General features: G+C 40.3%; 1 protein-coding gene across 1 annotated transcript in view; it reads left to right on the plus strand.

The window, feature by feature from the left end:
* HECW1 (HECT, C2 and WW domain containing E3 ubiquitin protein ligase 1) overlaps window positions 1-19804 on the plus strand; it is a gene marked incomplete at its 5' end in the record, with an annotated part of 255628 nt that overhangs the window by 160750 nt on the left and 75074 nt on the right. The window contains one exon of the mRNA XM_011983285.1: window positions 9596-9730. Coding sequence (XP_011838675.1) covers window positions 9596-9730 — 135 coding nt within the window. The remainder of the gene's footprint in view (window positions 1-9595; window positions 9731-19804) is intronic.

Raw genomic sequence — 19804 nt, forward strand, 5'->3', positions numbered from 1 at the left:
AAGGAACCAGAAGCTTTGCCTGCAGTCATGTCTGTGACGTGTCCTTTCCTCTGTGAATGTGAGCCTGCAAAGCCGTGTTCCTCAAAGGGAGCTGATTTGGCATCAATGTCCCCTCGAAGCCTTGCGTCTCTCTCCTACAAACCCCTTAGCATGCCTCAGAACCTGGACTCTCTGGAGTGTGTGGGGAAAGAATGGGGGACTCATTACAAGTCCATTCATAAAATGAATCTCTAGGACCAGCTCCTCTGTAACCAGGGATGAATTAGGGGAGGGGAAAGAGCATGCCTTGTGTAGTAGAAAAGCCACTGTAGCCAGCATCTGCTCCCTGGGATCTTCTCGTTGACTGGACGTGGCCTCTGTTGGGAGAGGGACAATGATTTGTATGTGGGGACTTGGTGATATGCATTAGGGTGGGAAAATGAAGCCTGAGCCAGAACAGAAAGTAAAGGAGTGGCTTATCAGAGCTGGGTTTCGGGTAGCCACATTTACATTTATTGCTTAACCAGGACGCCAAGACGACACCACCATGTTCATCATGCAAACAGCACACACCAATGTGAACAGCTTGCTGAGTCTTGGATTTCCATGACTGCAGTTTTTGTACCAGGATAAGGATGTCAGGGAGCCCAGTGGAATGACAAGGAGGCTTCCCAATGCAATAAGCCCTGGTTCTCCATGGTACACATGCAGATAATGTGACATCCCCTGGTTGTCACACCAGCAGGGAAGCACAGAGGCTGAGATGCACTCTGAGAGTTTTGTTCCATTTGGGAATGCATATGAGGGAATTTCTGGCAAGAGCTCTTCCCCCTAATTCTCTTTAGCAAGAAGATATCATACATGAGAGAGAAAAATTCTGAATTTGAAATGAGAAGACTTTCAGTTATGACACCAACTAGCTGTGTGCCTACACACACATGCACACACACACACACAAATGGTCTCACCTATTTCTTATTAATTGAACACACACAAACACATACACACACTCATAGTGACAGAATGTCTAAGAGGCATACCATGTAGTGAATTGCTGGGGAAAGTTGCCTTAGACTTGCAATGTATTACCACAGTCCATAGGGTGGTCAGAAAGGAACAAAGGAGGATAGTGGGAAAAATACATGGACCAGTCCATCTCCGTCTAAATACATGACCCTGTGCAAGTCACTCCACCTTTCTGAGCCTTAAAATAGAAACAATAATGCCTACATTGCCTTCATGATTTTACAACCAGATAAATAATAAGTTCATGAAGGAATGATTGATAATATCCTGACAGATTAGTAGTATCTGCCATTCTTTCTCTTAATGTCCCCCAAAATAATCCAAGATCAAGATCGTTAAGTGGGGGAAATAAAAGAATATCTCATTGCCAAAGCCCATTGATAAGGGGAATAGATTGAGAAAAACATATTAGGACTGTGTCTCACAGGTTTCACCCTTGGAAAGGATATGCTGCACAGCAGGCTGAGAGTTAGGAACACAACTCCCTGAACAATGGGGTGGCCATAGCTCACTAGGCAAAAGCCACCTTCATAGCTGTCCAGAGCAGGTCCTTGCCCCTCACCCTGGACAATCTGCTTCTTGCTTTATCTACAGATTCAAACATGGCAACATTTGCTTTTATTATCCACCTTGATAGGAAGTAGAAGGGCTGGGCAGAGCTGTTTGGTGTCTTTGAATGCATGGTCATCTCTACAAAGGGGACAGAGGCAAGGAGCTCAGAGCTCTGCTGCTTCAGGAGGACTGGAGCAAAGAACACACTGGCATCTGACTCATCTGCCATCTTCAGATTCTGAGAAAGGAGGACAGAGCCTTCTGCCCAATTTAATAGAGATTGCATGTGTGCCTTATGCCTCATTCCAAGTCTGAGCTGAGGGAGGCAGTCACCATCAGAGAGGTAGGACGGTGGGCCCCATGGGTCCTATCTTGTAGCAGACATGAGGCCAAGGCAGCTTCTGCTAAGGAATGAATAAATAAAATGAGAAGGGGCCTAGGAAGAGACACTAGTGCAAGAAGCAAACAGAATCTTGGTCTGACAAAAAGCATGTCTCTTTTTTCAGAAAGCATATTCTTTCTCAGAAAGTATAATTTTCTTTGGAAAATAGAACTGTTTAAAAGACATCTATTCATCATCCATGAAATGGCACAGGAGCACATGACTTCTGTTATTAACCAAGAGGAAAAAGCCACAAACAGAAAACAAGCTGGGAGGAAACAGACATAGGTAGTCTGAAAATAGCTGTTTTAAGATTGCAGGGAAAAGCAAAAGGTAATAATAATAGCTTAAGGATAAAACAGAGCAGCACTGATGCTGTGTGAAATGTCATCACCGATATGGCGTATGAACATGGAAACAGCCCCTGAAGCAGAAGGAAGGGACCAGATTTCCATCAGTGGAGGAGACGGTTAAAAAAAAAAAAAGCAAAAACTGAAAAAAGAAAAAACTTATCTTCTCTATGCTTATCCTAACCATTCAAGTTAATGCCACAACCTTCCCTGACCCCTAGACCATGTGCTCCCCCATGTCACTTACACATTTATTAGGTTTATTGCTTATCGTCTGTTTCTTGTGGCAGGATTTTAAGCTTTTTGAGAATAGAAATCTTTGTTTTGCTCACTGATAAAACATCAAGAGCCAAGAATAATGCCTAGTATATAGTTGGCACTCAATAAATCTCTGTTGCACCAATGACTTCTAGAGTTACCTGAGGGAAGAAACCAGAATACTAGGTACAGCAGGAATAATTAAATATGAATGTTAATTATATTAAATAAATATTAAATATTAAAATTAAAACGTTGCTGATTTAAAATAAATTATTTAGGTGAGCAGATTAATTGGGCTCACTGAATTACAGTAAAGGTAATTAAAATACATTAGATACCTACACATGTTCTGGAATGTCTTTAAATAGAAATTCTTTAAAAATCTTATCAATATGCAGCCATGATAATATAAAAGTTACCTACAAAAGAATAAAAATCAGACAAGCTTCAAATTTCCCATCCTAAAAATGAAACTAGAGAAATCCACAGAGCAATGACTCCAAGATATTGATGAGAAAAGATTGTAGCCCAGTAGTCCTAAATACAGACAATGATTGTCATTCATGGGTGAAAACAGAAAAACAACCTCATGTGCAAAAGCAGAGCTTACCCTACTCTTTTACCCATCCTGATTGTTACAGTTTGATAGTTTGGATATGATTTGTTTGACCCCTTAAATCTCACACTGGAATTTAATCCCCACTGTGGCAGTGTTGGAGGTGGGGCCTAGTGGAAGGTGTTTGGGTCACAGGGACAGATCCCTCAGGAAGGACTGGTGCCACCCTTGCAGCAATAAATGAGTTCTTGCTTATTAGTTCCCTCTAGAGCTGGTTGTTAAAAACAGCCTGGCACCCATTCCCTACCCGTACACTCTCTGGCTTCCTCTCTTACCATGGAATCTCTGCAGATGCTCCCCTTCACCCTCCATCGTGAGTGGAAGGAAGCAGCCTGGGGCTTTCACCGGACGCCCAGTCTTCCAATCAGCAGGATCATGAGCCAAATAAACCTTCTTTCTTTAGAAATTTCCTGGTCTCAGGTATTCCTGTATAGCAACACAAACACACTAAGACACTGATGAAACACCAAAAGCCATTCTCCAGATGGATCACTAACAAATCAAAGCACGACATTAATAGTGAAAAAATGATGGTATATAAAGGACTAGTGGTGAGTATTTAAATCAATCAAATACATAAATATAAATAAAAGTAATTGTTAAAATGCTTTAAAACATATTGGAAAAGTCTAAATAAAATGTGTGAAAAGCTGTATAATACAAATGGAATAGTTGTATAGTAACAGTCTGGATCAATGTCACCAGACTGGAATAAAAAAAAAAAGTAAGGAAGTGAGAAGAGGGAAGATGAGCAGGGGAAGGAAGGTTATGCTGAGTTACTAGTTGGGCTCAAGGGGAATAAAACTGGATCATTTAAAAAACAAAGGCTAACTATAGTAATTTGATAAGCTTAAAAGGCAACTCTTTGTACCATTTAAAATAGAATTTTTCTCTTCCAAATTCCTTCAAAGGATAAAATCAAACAAAATAGAGTTTGTATGACAAAACACAAAAAACTGCAAAGAAAATGGAAACAATAAAAGTTAAGATAACAAGTAAGTAAGTAAAGTAAAAAAGTAAGTAAAGCCAAGCATAACAGTTATGGCAACAGGTGGAAACATGATAAACTTATGTACCAAAAGGAAAACACTTTCAGCTTTGGTAACAAACAGATCCAGTTTACAAAAAGACATACCTAAGAGGTGATTTAGAAAGTTTAGAAATAAAAGAATAAATATTAATGTAGTATGAAGACAATAACAGAAAAACCAGTGGTGCAGTATTCATATAATACAAAGGAGAGTTTCAACCATAATCCTTAAATGGGGGTCAAAGAAATATTTAATATTAATCAATGACACACTTAAGATAAAGATATAATAATCATGTACCTTATGAGCCAAATAATAACATATTTTATTAAATAAAGAAAAATCAAGGAGAAATGAAAGGAGATGAAAGAAATACAGTTGTAGTAGGAAAATGTGTTTTATATCCATCAGTTTGACAGATTAAATAGACAAAATAATTTGAGATTTAAACAATATAACTTTATGTGAATGAAACATATTGATTCTTTTATTAGAAATAAAGTTTACATGAATGAACAAACAAAATGTGGTGTATATCTGCAATGAAATGTTTGTCCTTACAAAGAAATGAAATACAGACACACGCTACAACATGAATGAACCTTGAAGACATTATGCTGAGTAAAATAAGCAAGACACAAAAGGACAAGAGTTATATGATTCCACTCATATGAGGAACCTAAAATAGTCAAACTTATAGAGATAGAAAGTAGATCAGAGGTTACCAGGGGCTTGAAAGAGTAGAAAATGAGGAGTTATTGTTTCGTGGATACAGGGTTTCAATTTGGGAAGGTGAGAAAGTGCTGGGGAAGGGGAGTGCCTATGGTTGCACAATCGTGAGAATTTATTATACTTATGCCACTGAACTGTACACCTAAAAATGATTATCGTTTTACATATATTTTGCCAAATATATGTAACAAGAAAGAAAAAGGGCCCCCCAAAATAGAGTTGACAACTTCTTTTCATGATTATTTTTGTAAGTGGTGATATTCTACACTCCAAAGAAAACAAAAAAGCAGAATATAATCAGGTCACATCCTATGGTCATAAAGCAATAAAACTGAATTGTAGGTAAATTTAAGCACAATCATAAAAACAAAATCTTTGCCAGCTGGAAAGTAAAAGCAATGTTCTAGATGACTCTTGGATTTAAAATAAAATAAATACTTAGAAACCATTGAGAAATGTTGAAAATACATGTGAACAATACTTAATAAAATATAGAAAGGATATACTCAAAGACTTAGTAGCATTAGAGAATTTCAGTTGATTACTTTAGGAAATGTTTTTAAAAATTACTTGATAAAAATTACTTATTTATTTATTTATTTAGTGAGACTGGGTCTCGCTCTGTCACCTAGGCTGAAGTGCAGTGGCATGATCACAGCTCACTGCAGCCTCAACTTCCTGTGCTCCAGCAATCTTCCCACCTCAGTCTCCCGAGTAGCTGGGACCACAGATGCACACCACTACGCCTAGCTTTTTTTGGTGTATTTTTTGTATTTTTTTGGTAGAGACAGGTTTTTGCCATGTTGCCCAGGCTAGTCTCAAGCTTCCAAGCTCAAGAGATCCACCTGCCTTGGCCTCCCAAAGTGCTGGGATTACAGGTGTGATGAATACACATTTATATTTTAAAAACAAATACCCTTGGTCAACTAAGAATGTAAATATGTTTTCGTGACCTAATAAAGCCTCCTTTAAAACAATGGGCATCTTATTGTACAATTGGGCCTAGTAGTTTTCCCTTAAAAATCAAGAATAAGAAAAGATTTCAACCACCACTTGTTTAACGTTGTTCTAGAAATACTCACCAATATTACAAAACAGGAGGTAAAAATGAAAAAGTCCTCCTAAAGAAGAAGACAAAATTAACATGATTTGCAATTAAAAATCAAAGAGGATATACTTAAAAGGGTCATTTATTTGATGGAAGCATTTAATGTGATGAGCAGACAAAAAGTAAATACACAAATAATAACTTTCCTGAGTACCAGCAATGAAGGGTTATAAAACATTATAGGAAAAGCTGCACTCAGAATAGCAACAGACAATATTAAATACCTATAAATCCTCTTAACCGGAAAGATGTGTCTTTCAGTAAAACAACTACAAAACTGTACTAAGAAGAAAATTCTTTAATAGACATGTTCAGAAATGGGAAATGGTTACACAAACTCTCACAAGGAATGAATTCTCTCCAAAATCATTTGCAGTCTCAAAGTGATTCTAAACAAAATCCTGATAGAACTGTTTTTGGAACTTAATAAAATTCATATTAGTTCCTCTGGAAAAATGAAAGCAAACAGACAAGAATATGTCAGAAAATCTTGGAAAAGAAAGAGGAAACTTGCCCTACAGACGTTAACAATTGGAATAGTGCGGTACCAGTGGAAAGCCTCAGACCATTGGAACAAATAAAATATCCTGAAACAGACAGTAGTATTTATAAGAAATGTATTTATAATAAAATAATAGGAAATGAATGATTTGGAAAAATGAGCTCTCTGATAAAAAATATCAAACTATAACTTAATATTATACCAAAATAAGTTTCAGAAAGGTGAAAGATTTAGTGTTAACGATTAACTCACCTAAAGCTAGAAAAATATACTTAAACACTTAACTGACCCCTGGAGAGAAATGATTGAGAGATTTGAATACATAGGAATATTAAAAATTCAGTGTATTAGAAAATAAAGCAAACAAAAATCAAAAGCAAATTTGAAAGCAGATATATAACTTAGTACATGGATAATAAATAAGAAAACTTTAACATCCCAACAACAATAACAAAAAAGGGAACAGACATCACAGGCAATACACTAAGGAAGGAATTGACTAATTAGCCTATAAGAAAATGCTTTTCTTTTGTAAATTCCCTGGGAAATTGTAATTCATCATTATTTACCATGTAACGTTTCTAAGAGTTCTTTCAAAATTAGTATTTGTGAGGGAATTATAAAGAGGAAGATTCATGAACTAATGGTAACATGATAAATCTGAACAACTGTTGTGAAGATAGTTTATTAGTATGGATCAATAATCATAAATAGTTTTCTAACTTTAACCAAGTAATTAATTCAACTTTTAGAAATGCATACCAAAGAATTGCCACAGATACACAAATATAAGGAACCTATTTAATTTAATTTATAAACATCTCAGCATGTATTTGAATAATGAAAACTCTATTTTTAATATTTATTAGTTTAGCTTACACTTGTGTGTTTAAAATGCATGTCGATGCATTTTGTTTTTTCCCATTCCCAGTTAAGTCTCCTTCCATTTCCTTGTATTTTTTACATCACTAGTGTCATTTTTTGAGTCCTCTACCAATTTTTCAAGGGTATATCATCTTCAGTTCCAATTGAACATACAGCCCTTTTTGAATTTGTGTGGGTTGCTGTCTTGGGGAATTTTACTGCAAGTCACAAATATTGATTCGCATGATATTAGAAGTGTTGTTATTTACCTTTTTTCTGGGGGGTATATTTTTGTCTCAATAAACCACTTCCTGTATGAGTTTTTATAAAGCTCTTTAAACTGCTTGTTTACAATGACATCCAATAGTTGAAATTACAAGCTTACACCTTCCAAGAATAATTTCTAAATCTGTATAAAATTTATTTAACTACTTTTGTCAGGTTAACCTAAAAATATCTAAAACTAGCGTTGATTGAGGTCGTTTAAAGCTGGTATGACTTCACCAAATGTTACTGTTCATTGAAAAGAGAGTAATTAAAAAGTTGTCTTATGGTACAAAGGGTTTGTTGAAAAAAAAAAAGGTAATAATTTTCTTTTTTATGAGAGATAATTTTAAATTTAAAGAACAATGTTGCTGTATATTGGAATATATACAGTAATCAGACTTGGCACAAGGATTTATATTCAAGAGTGTTTGGCCGGGCGCGGTGGCTCATGCCTGTAACCCCAGCACTTTGGGGAGGACAAGACAGGCAGATCACCTGAGGTCAGGAGTTTGAGACCAGCCTGACCAACATGGAGAAACCTCGTCTCTACTAAAAATACAAAATTAGCTGGGCATGGTGGTGTGCGCCTGTAATCCCAGCTACTTGGGAGGCTGAGGCAGGAGAATCACTTGAACCCAGGAGGCAGAGGTTGCAGTGAGCTGAGATCGTGCCACTGCACTCCAGCCTGGGTGACAGGCAACAAGAGTGAAACTCTGTCTCAAAAAAAAAAAAAAAAAAAGTGTTCATTGAAGCATTATTTTAAAATAGTAAAAAACTCAAATGTCTGACAATTAAGAGTACTAAAATTAATTGTTATACTTCCATCAAACTTAATATCATGTAGTCATTAAAATTCTCTGTTAAAAGAATACTTAATAATTTAGGGAAATACTTACAAAATAGTAAGTGAAAAAATGTGGAGAAAATATGTATATATTTGTATGTACGGAAAAGAAAAAACCGAGGAGAAAAAAATCAAAATATTTTGGTGATTATCTTTAGACTCTGATATTTGGGGTGATTTTTATTATCTTCTTTCTACTTTTTAATCTTTTTAAAGTTTTTCTCAGCGAAAATATACACATTCTGTAATTTAAAAAAAACATTTATCTTAAATGTAAATAAAATACTCTACAAATTAATTACTAGTGTTATCTTAACCCAGTGAAGACTCTATTGCTGTCATTTGCCATGTTGAATAAAGTATTATAGTCACTACTTAGAAACTCCATGAACCATGTAGCGTGCTTATCTATGACTGATACTGCTTCATTCAACTACTGAGCAAACAGGCACAGTGTCCTGTTCCCCATCTAGATCAGTGGTCTCCAACCTTTTTGACACCAGGGACCAGTTTTGTGGAAGACAATTTTTCCATGGATGGCAGGGTAGGGGATAGTTTTAGGAAGACTCAAGCATGTTACATTTATTATCACTTTATTTGTATTATTATTACATAATAATATATAATGAAATAATCCTATAGCTCACCGTAATGTACAATCAGTGGGAGCCCTGAGCTGGTTTTTTTGTGATTAGATGCTGCCATCTGGGGGTAATGAGAGATAGTGACAGATCATCAGGCATTAGATTCTCATAAGGAGTGTGCAACCTAGATCCCACACATGCGCAGTTCACAATGGGGTTTGCGCTCCTATGAGAATCTAATGGCACTGCTGATCTGACAGGAGGTGGAGCTCAGGTAGTAATAATGCTCACTCACCCGTGGCTCACCTCCTGCTTGCAGCCTCCTTTAGCCTGAACTAGATAGATGAGTTTTGAGTAGATTAAAAAAGGAAGTAGGGTGTAGGGGAGGCTGGGCAGAAATAAACCTGAGGCTTGGGCCCTGTAGCACTCCTGTATATTACTGACTCCATTTTGGCCTTTTCTCACACATGGTGCTTTTTTCACTGGTCTGTTTACAGTCTTTTTTCGTGGACCACAACAGTCGAGCTACCACTTTCATTGACCCCCGAATCCCTCTTCAGAACGGTCGTCTTCCCAATCATCTAACCCACCGACAGCACCTCCAGAGACTCCGAAGTTACAGCGCTGGAGAGGTAACCCTCCCTACACCCCACCCTACTGTTCACCGGTCACAGTCTCTGCCTCTTCCATGGGGACAGAACAATTCTTTAGTGGTTAGGATCTAGGGTTGCCTGCGCTGGAAGAGACTAAGCCATATGCGCCCTGCTCTGTAGAAGAATAATCACTGGGATGCCCTCTTAACACCCCAGACCTTCACCCTGTCTCTACTAAAAAAAATACAAAAAATTAGCCGAGCGTGGTGGCAGGCACCTGTAGTCCCAGCTACTCGGTAAAAGGTAACTGTCTTCAGTTACCTTTTCTGCCTTGGCTTTTGTCCCACACAATCACCACTACTAAAAACCTGTCTAGTTGAAAGGAAACTGAAAATGCAATGTCGGGAGATCCCTACACTTATAGCTGGAGCTGTGCCTCCTGAGGCCTGTCACGTGTGAATACGTGGAACTGCTATGTTATGTCTGACTAACTTTAAACTTCTACCTCTCCATAACATCCTAGAAAATACTTCAATAATGTATCCATGGACTAGAAACTAGGGGAAATTAACCAGGCCACAGGAAGTGGTGCTCTATTCCTACTCTATTCCCACTCTACCATGTGCTCTTTCCTTGGCAGCACTTTGTGGCTACCGTGAAGGGCTAAGCATCACTTCATTGCTTTTCTGAATTAGTATCTATATTCCATACTCTTCCTGTCCTTCTTTCTTGAGCCAAAACTCAAAACATAGCTCTTTGTTTGCTCCTGATCAGTTCCTGACAATATCATGAGCAAATCTCTTTTTAGGTCCTAACTGACATTTCCCAAGTATCTGTGCCTTCTTTTTGTGGAAACCACCAGGATCTCAAGAGATGTGGCTTCTGAAAACTACTTCCCACAAAACAGCTTTTAGAATTGGATTATAATAAGGTTAAAAAATGAAAAACATGGTGTAGGAAGGAAAGGAATATATGTGTATGTAGGTGAGTGAGTTTGTGTGTGTGTGCGTGGGTGTATGCATGTGTGCGTGTGTGTATGCATATGTGTGTGTGTGTGTGTGTGTATATATATGGAGAGAGAGAAAGAGATACTTATATCCCACAGTGAGTCATTCCAGGGAGAGCCAGGGAGTTTGTCTCCAGAGAAACTGGGAAGATAACAATTCACCCTGCAGCCACCTCCTCCAGATAGCAAACATAAGGCTCAAGGGAAGAGCCTATTGTTGATGTATTGGCACCAGTTATTTACCACTGTTTCAGAAGGAGTCCTCTGTATACTCTGAGAAACGTAACTGTTTCCAACCAGTGGCATTCATGGCTTAATGCCAGTGTGATAAAATGAATTTTTTTTCATGGAGCCGTCTTAAGTATCATTGTTTCAGGAGACTGCTGAAAGCATGCTAAATCTTCCTTTCTTCATATACATAAGGTATATGTGACCAGGCAGAGAGGGAGTACTACACATCCCTGAGCATTACATGGGTGTCAGGATTTGCTAGATGCAGATGTGTTCACAGACTACAGAAAGCAATGCCCCAGCTTCCCAGTTCAACGTGCATAGTCTCTCTCCCTGGTGGCATTCCTGTAACACTCCACAAACTACAAGGTGGGTTGTCTTGAGATTATAGGGAATAAATTCAAAATTCTTCATGAACTTGAATATACCATTTAAATTTACTTAAAACGTTCAAGCTCTTTAATCTCATTAAGAGAATTCCAGTATCCACATAGGGTAACTACATGTGATAAAGTAGCTGAGTACTGTAGACAGATTCACTGCCAATAAAACAAAAACTTCAGTTGTGCAAGATGAGTTCCCTAAAATACAGATCTCTTACAATGACAAGAAAATAATCTGAAATGTAAATATTTAAAACCTTTCTAACTGAAATAACAGGACTGAAACCATGGACACCACTTGCATTACCTGTTTTAAAACGTGTGTTTGATGGGATTGAATAGCCCAAATAGAGTGAATTTAATATCATTTAAATCATTAATATCATTTGCCATAACATGTATGGCAAAGTGCCATCTGTATCAGTTAAGATCTAGCCGGGGCCGGGCGCGGTGGCTCACACCTGTAATCCCAGCACTTTGGGAGGCCGAGGTGGGCAGATCACGAGGTCAGGAGATCCAGATCATCCTGGCTAACACGGTGAAACCCCGTCTCTACTAAAAAAAATACAAAAAATTAGCTGGGCGTGATGGCGGGCGCCTGTAGTCCCAGCTATTCGGGAGGCTGAGGCAGGAGAATGGCGTGAACCCGGGAGGTGGAGCTTGCAGTGAGCTGAGAGAGTGCCACTGCACTCCAGCCTAGGCAACAGAGCGAGACTCCATCTCAAAAAAAAAAAAAAAGAACTAGCTGGAGGACTCTAACACATACGATGAAAGGGCGTTGCTGTGCAATAGCCATCTGTCTGCTTCCTAATGCATCCACCCTGACTGTTCGTCACATTTCCAAACCTCATCCATCCCTGTGCCCATCCTCTCTCTTCTGGTAGCTTTTGACTGACACAAGGGGACACTAAGAAAAGCAACAGAGAGAGAAGCCAAGAGGCAGAGGGTATCTGATCCAGAGGCAGTGCACCAGAGAAAACAAAGACTCGGCCTCTAAGAAAATAAATATGTGGTGCCTCCCACTGCAAGAGCCCTCAGCCTAGGGACAAGGAGACAGAGGGACTCTGGTATCAAAATAGAGGGGAGTGGGTGGTAGGAAATGTTGACTGCATTTGCTGTGATGTGATTTTGCTCAGTGAAAATTGATTCCATGCTTGGCTTGCTATGAGCACTGTGGAATGCAAAGTATGAGACAATCCCTGCCTTGGAGAAGTTTGTATTCCATTTTTGAAGCCAGGCCAAAAATACATACAGAGTTAAGTAACAAGAGAAATCAGAATATGGTTGAGTGGCAAGAGAGATGTTAGGATAAGTGCCGCAAAAGTTCAAAAGAAACCAAAGAAAAGTATCTTTTAAAATAAGGTACCTGGCATGCCTGTAATGCAAACACTTTGGGAAGCTGAGATGGGAGGATCGCTTGAGCCTAGGAGTTTGTGACCAGCCTGGGCAGCATGGCGAGACCCTTTCTCTACAAAAAATTTAAAAATTAGTCGGGTGTGGTGGCTTGCGCCTGTGGTCCCAGCTACTTGGGAGGCTGAAGTGAGAGGATGGCTTGAGCCTGGGAGGTAGAGGCTGAAGCAAAATGTGTTCATACCACTGCACTCCAGCCTGGGCAACAGTGCAAGACTCTGTCTCAACAAAACAAAACAAATAATAAAATAAAATAAGGTACCTGACTCGAACTTGAAAACTGGTAGAATAGCTACAAAGGATGGGGAAGGGAAGCCCTACAGAGCACAGCCTAAGCAAAGGTGCAGAGGTCGGATTGAGAAAGGCTCACAGAGAGACAGTGACTAGTTCAGTCTGAGCTGAGCAGCAGGTCCCCGCTTGCTGTGCCTTGGTTTTCAGAAAACTTTAGTGCTGCATGGAAGAGTTGGAACTTTTTTAAGGGGCCACTGAATGAATTTGAGGAAAGTAATTGAATCAGCCACTGTTTCAGGGTGAAATAATCTCTAAAACACATTTTGAGAGATAAGGAAAGACTCTTGGCATTTGGGGCAGGACAATTCTCTGATGTGTGGAATCGTCCCATTACATGGCAGGACGTTTTTTTCCTGACCCCATCCATTAAATGTCAGGAGTGCCCCCATTTCCCTAGTCATTATGACAAAACAAAACAGAACAGCCCCCCAGCACTTCCACACACCCATAGATGGTAGTATTACCCCAGTGAAGAACCATTGTTTTACAGTCTAGTAAACTGAAATACCAAGAGCTCACTTCACACAGGGAGTTCAGGACCACAGCTCAGGTTTCCCAACAGCCATCCATGCAAACTCATTTTGTTGTTGTTGTTGTTGAGACAGAGTCTCGCTCTGTCACCCAGGCTGGAGTGCAGTGGCACAATCTCGGCTCACTGCAACCTCTGCCTCCTGGGTTCAAGTGATTCTCCTGCCTCAGCCTCCCAAGTAGTTGGGATTACAGGCATGCACCACCATACCTGGCTAATTTTTGTATTTTCAGTAGAGATGGGGTTTCACTATGTTGGCCAGGCTGGTCTCGAACTGTTGACCTCAAGTGATCTGCCTGCCTCAGCCTCCCAAAGTGCTGGGATTACAGACGTGAGCCACCACGCCCGGCCACAAACTTATATTTTTAAAAGAAAACTATGAAAGCCAAGAAGAGGAAGGGCTGTGGCAAAGAGGGATTCGAGGGAGGCCTGCTGGAGACCACTGCCACAATCAGATGGAAGGGGATGAGGCCGAGTTGAGGTGACAAAGAGAGAAAACAAAGGGCAGCCCATGGGGAGAAGCCTCAAGGAAGTCAGGGGGTGTGGAGGAAAAAGTCACTAGGACTTCAGTCTGCAGACAGGCATTCCAGCTCCAGCATGTCCACAGAAGAGCTGGGTGTCAATCATTGTTCATTCCTCCCCTGCTAGGGACCCCAGCTTCCTCTGCAAATGGGTGACCACTAATGTGTGTTCCAGCTCTGTGATTCTCAGAGTCTGTGGGGCTTGATTCCACGTCTTCAGAACCACGTAACTATGAGTCCCATTAACAGCACAGAGCTAAGAGGAGCAGGAAAGGCAGGAAGGAAGGATGGCAGGTTTGTCTTTAGGCAGGTTGATAATGTGTGTGAAAATAGCAGGATATCTGATTAGATATGACAGTTCAACAGATGGAAATATGAGACTCAGGAATCATCAATGGGTTATTTCCACAATCCATTGTTTTTCTGTGTCCTGTATCACAGGCAACAGGGAATTAAGCTATAGGTATTTCTTAGACTACAATTTACAAGTGTGGGTATTTTCTGTTCACCTACATAAGCCATTCTCTTGAGTGTTATTCAGCAGTTGATTTTTTATAAATTGCATGTAAGGACAAAATTAAAGTGAGTTTCTATATTAAGGATCCTAAATGGTAAAATGTTTTTCTCCAAACCCCAATGGCAGATTATTAATAGAAACATTGGTAAAAATCTTTTGGATTGTCCTTTACCTCACCTGGAAAATTTTCAGACAGATTCCTGAAAGCAGTTATTACAAATAGAGGATTTATACATAAAAAGATAGTTACTTGACACTTTGACTTGCATTATAATGCGGAGGCACATCTGTCTGCAATATATTCAAGCACCAGCAAAGTAGGACTTACTGCTCCTCAGAATGTATGACCAGAATAGGTCACAGATAAGTGGAGTGCTATGAATACTGGATCCCATCTTAGCAAAGAAATCACAAAAGGGTAACACATTTGCCTTGTCTACACTGCAATTCCTAATATAAGTTGACATCAATAAGGAAGGATAAGCAGAGCACATACTTTTCATTTCTTTTGCCATCTTATCTTGGTCAGGTTAGAAAATCGTTAGTCATAGAAAATTTCTGGAAGGTACACACCCAAAAAAAAGCTTCACAGTGACTTCCTCAGGAAAGGGCAAGAGTCTAACAGGGAAGAGAAACCTGCTTCTCACTTTAGAAGCAGAAGTCACTCTTAGTCATTCTTTGCAACGAGCTTCTTTGATGGCAAAAGTCATTTCATTGGCTCTGGTGACATGGAGGAACCTTCATTCAGGAAGCTTGCTTTTGGGGAGAGTAATCACTGCATTGCTTCTTAAAATCGGTCATTTTCCTCTTGGTTCAATGTAACCTGCACTTGGTCACAGGTTTGGCTGGAAGTTTGTAAAATTCAGACAACTTTGAACATAAACTTTTTAATTACAGTCATACATCACTGAACAGCAGGGATACATTCTGAGAATGTTGTTGTTAGGCAATCTTGTCATTGTGGACATCCTAGAGTGCACTTACACAAACCTAAATGGTACAGCCTACCACACACCTAGGCTGTACGGTGTGGCCTATGGCCCCCAGGCTGCAAACCTGTACAGCACATTAACTGTACAGAATCCTGTAGGCCATTGTAACACAATGGTATTTGTGCCTCTAAACATATCTAAACGTAGAAAAGGTGAGGTAAAAATACAGTATAAAAGATTTTTAAAATAGTATACCCATATAGGACACTTACAGTGAATGGAGCTTGAAGGACTGGAAGTTGCTCTGGGAGAGTCAGTGAGTGAGTGACAGTGAGGCCTAGGACATTACTGTACACTACTGTAGAATATAAATACTGTGCACTTAGGCTACACTAAATTTTTTTTATTATTATACATTAAGTTGTGGAGTACATGTGCACAATGTTCAGGTTTGTTACATAGGTATACATGTGCCATGTTGGTTTGCTGCATCCATTAACTCGTCATTTACATTAGGCATTTCTCCTAATGCTCTCCCTCCCCCCACCAACCCCACTACAGGCCCCTGTGTGTGATGTTCCCCTCCCTATGTCCATGTGTTCTCATTGTTCAACTCCCACTCATGAGTGAGAACATGCGGTGTTTAGTTTTCTCTTCTTGTGTTAGTTTGCTGAGAATGATGGTTTCCAGTTTTATCCATGTCCCTGCAAAGGACATGAACTCATCCTTTATTATGGCTGCATAGTATTCCATGGTGTATATGTGCCACATTTTCTTTATCCAGTCCATCACTGATGGGCATTTGGGTTGGTTCAGTTTTTTTTCTTTTTTTTTTGAGAATGAATCTCACCTTGTCTCCCAGGCTGGAGTGCAATGGCATGATCTCGGCTCACTGTAACCTCCTCCTCCTGGGTTCAAGCGATTCTCCTGCCTCAGCCTCCTGAGTAGCTGAGGCTACAGGCACACACCACTACACTCGGCTAATTTTTTGTATCTTTAGTAGAGACGGGGGTTTCACCATGTTGGCCAAGCTGGTTTCGAACTCCTGACCTCGTGATCCACCTGCCTTGGCCTCCCAAAGTGCTGGGATTACAGGCATGAGCCACCGTGCCTGGCCTAAATTTATTTTTTTTTAAAGCGATTATACCATGATGTTATGACAGCTATGACATGACCAGGTGATAGGACTTTTTCAGCTCTATTATAAGCTTATGGGAACACCATTGCCTATGCATCCATTGTTGACTGAAACATCGCTATGCGGCACATCGCTATATGAACGATAAGTAATGAATGCAGAATACAGACACAGATGGAGAAGCATAATTCCCCATCTGGAGACACTGGTACACATAAACATAAAGACATTAGATCATGTTGTCTATGGTTCTATATCCTAGTGCCTCGTAGACAATTTCCACACCATTAACATTTTTCTGTAATGTTTTATCACATGGATCTACCATCATTTAACACAAGTCTTTCTTGAACGTGATGTTTATTGCCTGCTTTTAATTATAAAAATATTGAACAACTCAAATATCTCTCTTTTGTTGCCTTCAGATAATTCTGACAACTTTGTTAATGATCCGTTTTCAGAACACAGAAGGAATCTAGAGATGAATGTAAATTCGTCCTTTGAGCCCTTCCTGTGAACTTGCTACATTTTTTTTATCATCAAGTCTCCAGTGTTTGCAGAGAGAGGGTTAGCTGATTATTAACCCAAATTCAGTCTAAAACATACAATTTTCAATCACAGCTTTAAGGAAACCCACAAGGGTACATTCCCAAACTGCAGCGCTGAAGAGCAGCTTGTTTACCAGTTGCTGAAAACTATTTTCTGAGGATATCTATTTTGTTTTGTCTGGAGAGCCAAATGTTTGAAGTTTTCACATTTACAATTATGATGAAAGCTATCAATATCAAAAGAAAAAGAAATCCTAAAAGTAGTCCCTACCACAAACTGGGTTTTACCCAATTATGGAAGAGTTGTCACAGCGTATCTGGGGAGAGGCAGGCCACCAGGGGCTCTCTCTCCCCTCGCTCGCCCTTACCACATGTGCCCACACGCACATACACACCCCCAAGAAACTAAATAAGACCAATGGGGTCAAATGCCAGGACATTAGAGTCATGTCATTTTGGTTTTAAATGGAAAATCAGTCCTGTAGTCATTTTCTGACCTTAGGGAAAAAAAGCAGGCCGGGGATGGTAGCTCACACCTGTAATCCCAGCACTCAGGGAGGCCAGGGCAGGAGGATCTCTCGAAGCCCGTAGTTCAAGACCAGCCTGGGCAACATATCAAGAACCCATCTCTACAAAAACATTTTCAAAATTAGCTGGGCACAGTGGCGTGTGCCTGTAGTCCCTGCTACTCAGGAGGCTGAGGTAGGAAGATTGCTTGGGCCCAGGAGTTTGAGCCTGTAGTGAGCTATGATTGCACCACTACACTCCAGCCTGAAGAACAGAGACTCTGTCTCAAAAAAAGAAAAAGAAAAAAAAGAAAGGAGAAAAGAAAAAAGGTCAGGCATAGTGGCTAAAGCCTGTAATCCCAGCACTTTGGGAGGCCAAGGTGGGCAGATCACCTGAGGTCAGGAGTTCGAAACCAGCCTGGCCAACATAGCAAAACCCCATCTCTACCAAAAATAGAAAAATTAGCCAGGCACGGTGGTACACGCCTATAATCCCAACTACTCGGGAGGTTGAGGCATGAGAATCACTTGAACCCAGGAGGCAGAGGTTGCAGTGAGCCAAGATCGCACCACTGCACTCCAGCCTAGGCAACAGAGCGAGACTCCATCTCAAAAAAAAAGAAAGAAAAAAAAAAGCCATCTTGGCATCATGTTTGCAGTGAGATTCAAATCAGTCACTCAGTTGCTGTCAGACGTCCCTCAGGGTGGATTGTTTAGTACCACTGCCGGGCTTCAAGGATCCTAGCACACACTAAATCCTAGTTCAAACTTAGACCCTCAGAATTTCCTCCAGCCCTGCCTGAAACTGTCTTCATCGCTGTCCATTCCTGGGCCCCTTGTTGGAGAAGAGTGTTTCTATCCAACCCTCCTGTCCTCCGGGCTCTGGTCTATGAGCCATCCAGTACCAACCAACCCTTTGCAGACATTTCTGTGGCTCAGGGACGCAACAAGCCCTATCTCCCCCTGTGTTATTTCCTCTATCACATTCGTATTAAGCCTGAAGAATGTTGGTCAGTCAGTCATCTGCCTTTGGGCTAGCTGGACTGCAGCTGGTTTCTGAAGCTTTTCAATCTGGCTTAGTTTTACCCGTGAGTGGGTGACCTCAGAAGTAGGCACCATTAATGAATTTCCTGTGAGGGCCAGGAATAGAAGTGAGCCTCTTTCTGTTTCAACGCCTTATTCATTTCTGGGTGATGCCCTGACAGTTAGACACTTTCACTCAGGGCGAGACAACAAATGTCTCCTGAGCTCAGTGCACAGCCAAGCCTTCCTGAGCTCAGCGAGCAGATCTGGCTGTTTCCCCAGTTTCGCTCTGTAATTTATCACTTAGATAACCTTCAGCTGGTGGGTCTCTGCGACTCCTGTCTTTACAAGGTCAATAATATTTTAAATACACATGAAGGCAAACTGACATGATTCCCTCCAAGAAAAAGAGGCTTATCATTTCAGTCCCAGAAAGCCTTTATGTATTTATTTATTTATTCATGGAGAAAAAAGAGAAGTATGAGGATTCAATACTGCATAGTTTATTGATCAGCAAACTTTTCTTTCATCTTTTGCTTTGTAAACATTTGAGACTGGAATGTGCTGCTGCAGAAATACCAGCTTCTAAACCCTGGTCTCTGGCTTTGCCAGCTGAGCAGAGCTGAGAGCTAATGACATCAAAGTGAGAAGTCCACCATAGTGGCACAGAATCTACTCCCTTGTCCTTCAAGTAGCCATGGGCAATGAGAAGGACCAGGAGAGAAAACAGAAGCATCTGCATCTCTACCCAACTTCCAGAAGAGCAGCAAAGACTACCACATACAGAGAGTGAACTGGTGGCCCCTGTCCACATACAAAGGATGTACTGGTGGCCACTGTCTGCATACAAAGGATCTTATCCTTGGGTGTGGAGTATGGAAGTGGAAACCAAAGGAAAATCAGCAATGCCTGTGTTCTTCATTAGGGATCGTTAAGTAATTTGCCCTAGATTAGGATCTGCAATATCGCACATGGCCTATTCTTTTTTTTTTTTTTTTTTTTTTTTTTTGAGACGGAGTCTCACTCTGTCGCCCAGGCTGGAGTGCAGTGGCCGGATCTCAGCTCACTGCAAGCTCTG

Source organism: Mandrillus leucophaeus, unplaced genomic scaffold, assembly GCF_000951045.1.
Source record: "Mandrillus leucophaeus isolate KB7577 unplaced genomic scaffold, Mleu.le_1.0 Scaffold248, whole genome shotgun sequence".
NCBI lineage: Eukaryota > Metazoa > Chordata > Mammalia > Primates > Cercopithecidae > Mandrillus > Mandrillus leucophaeus.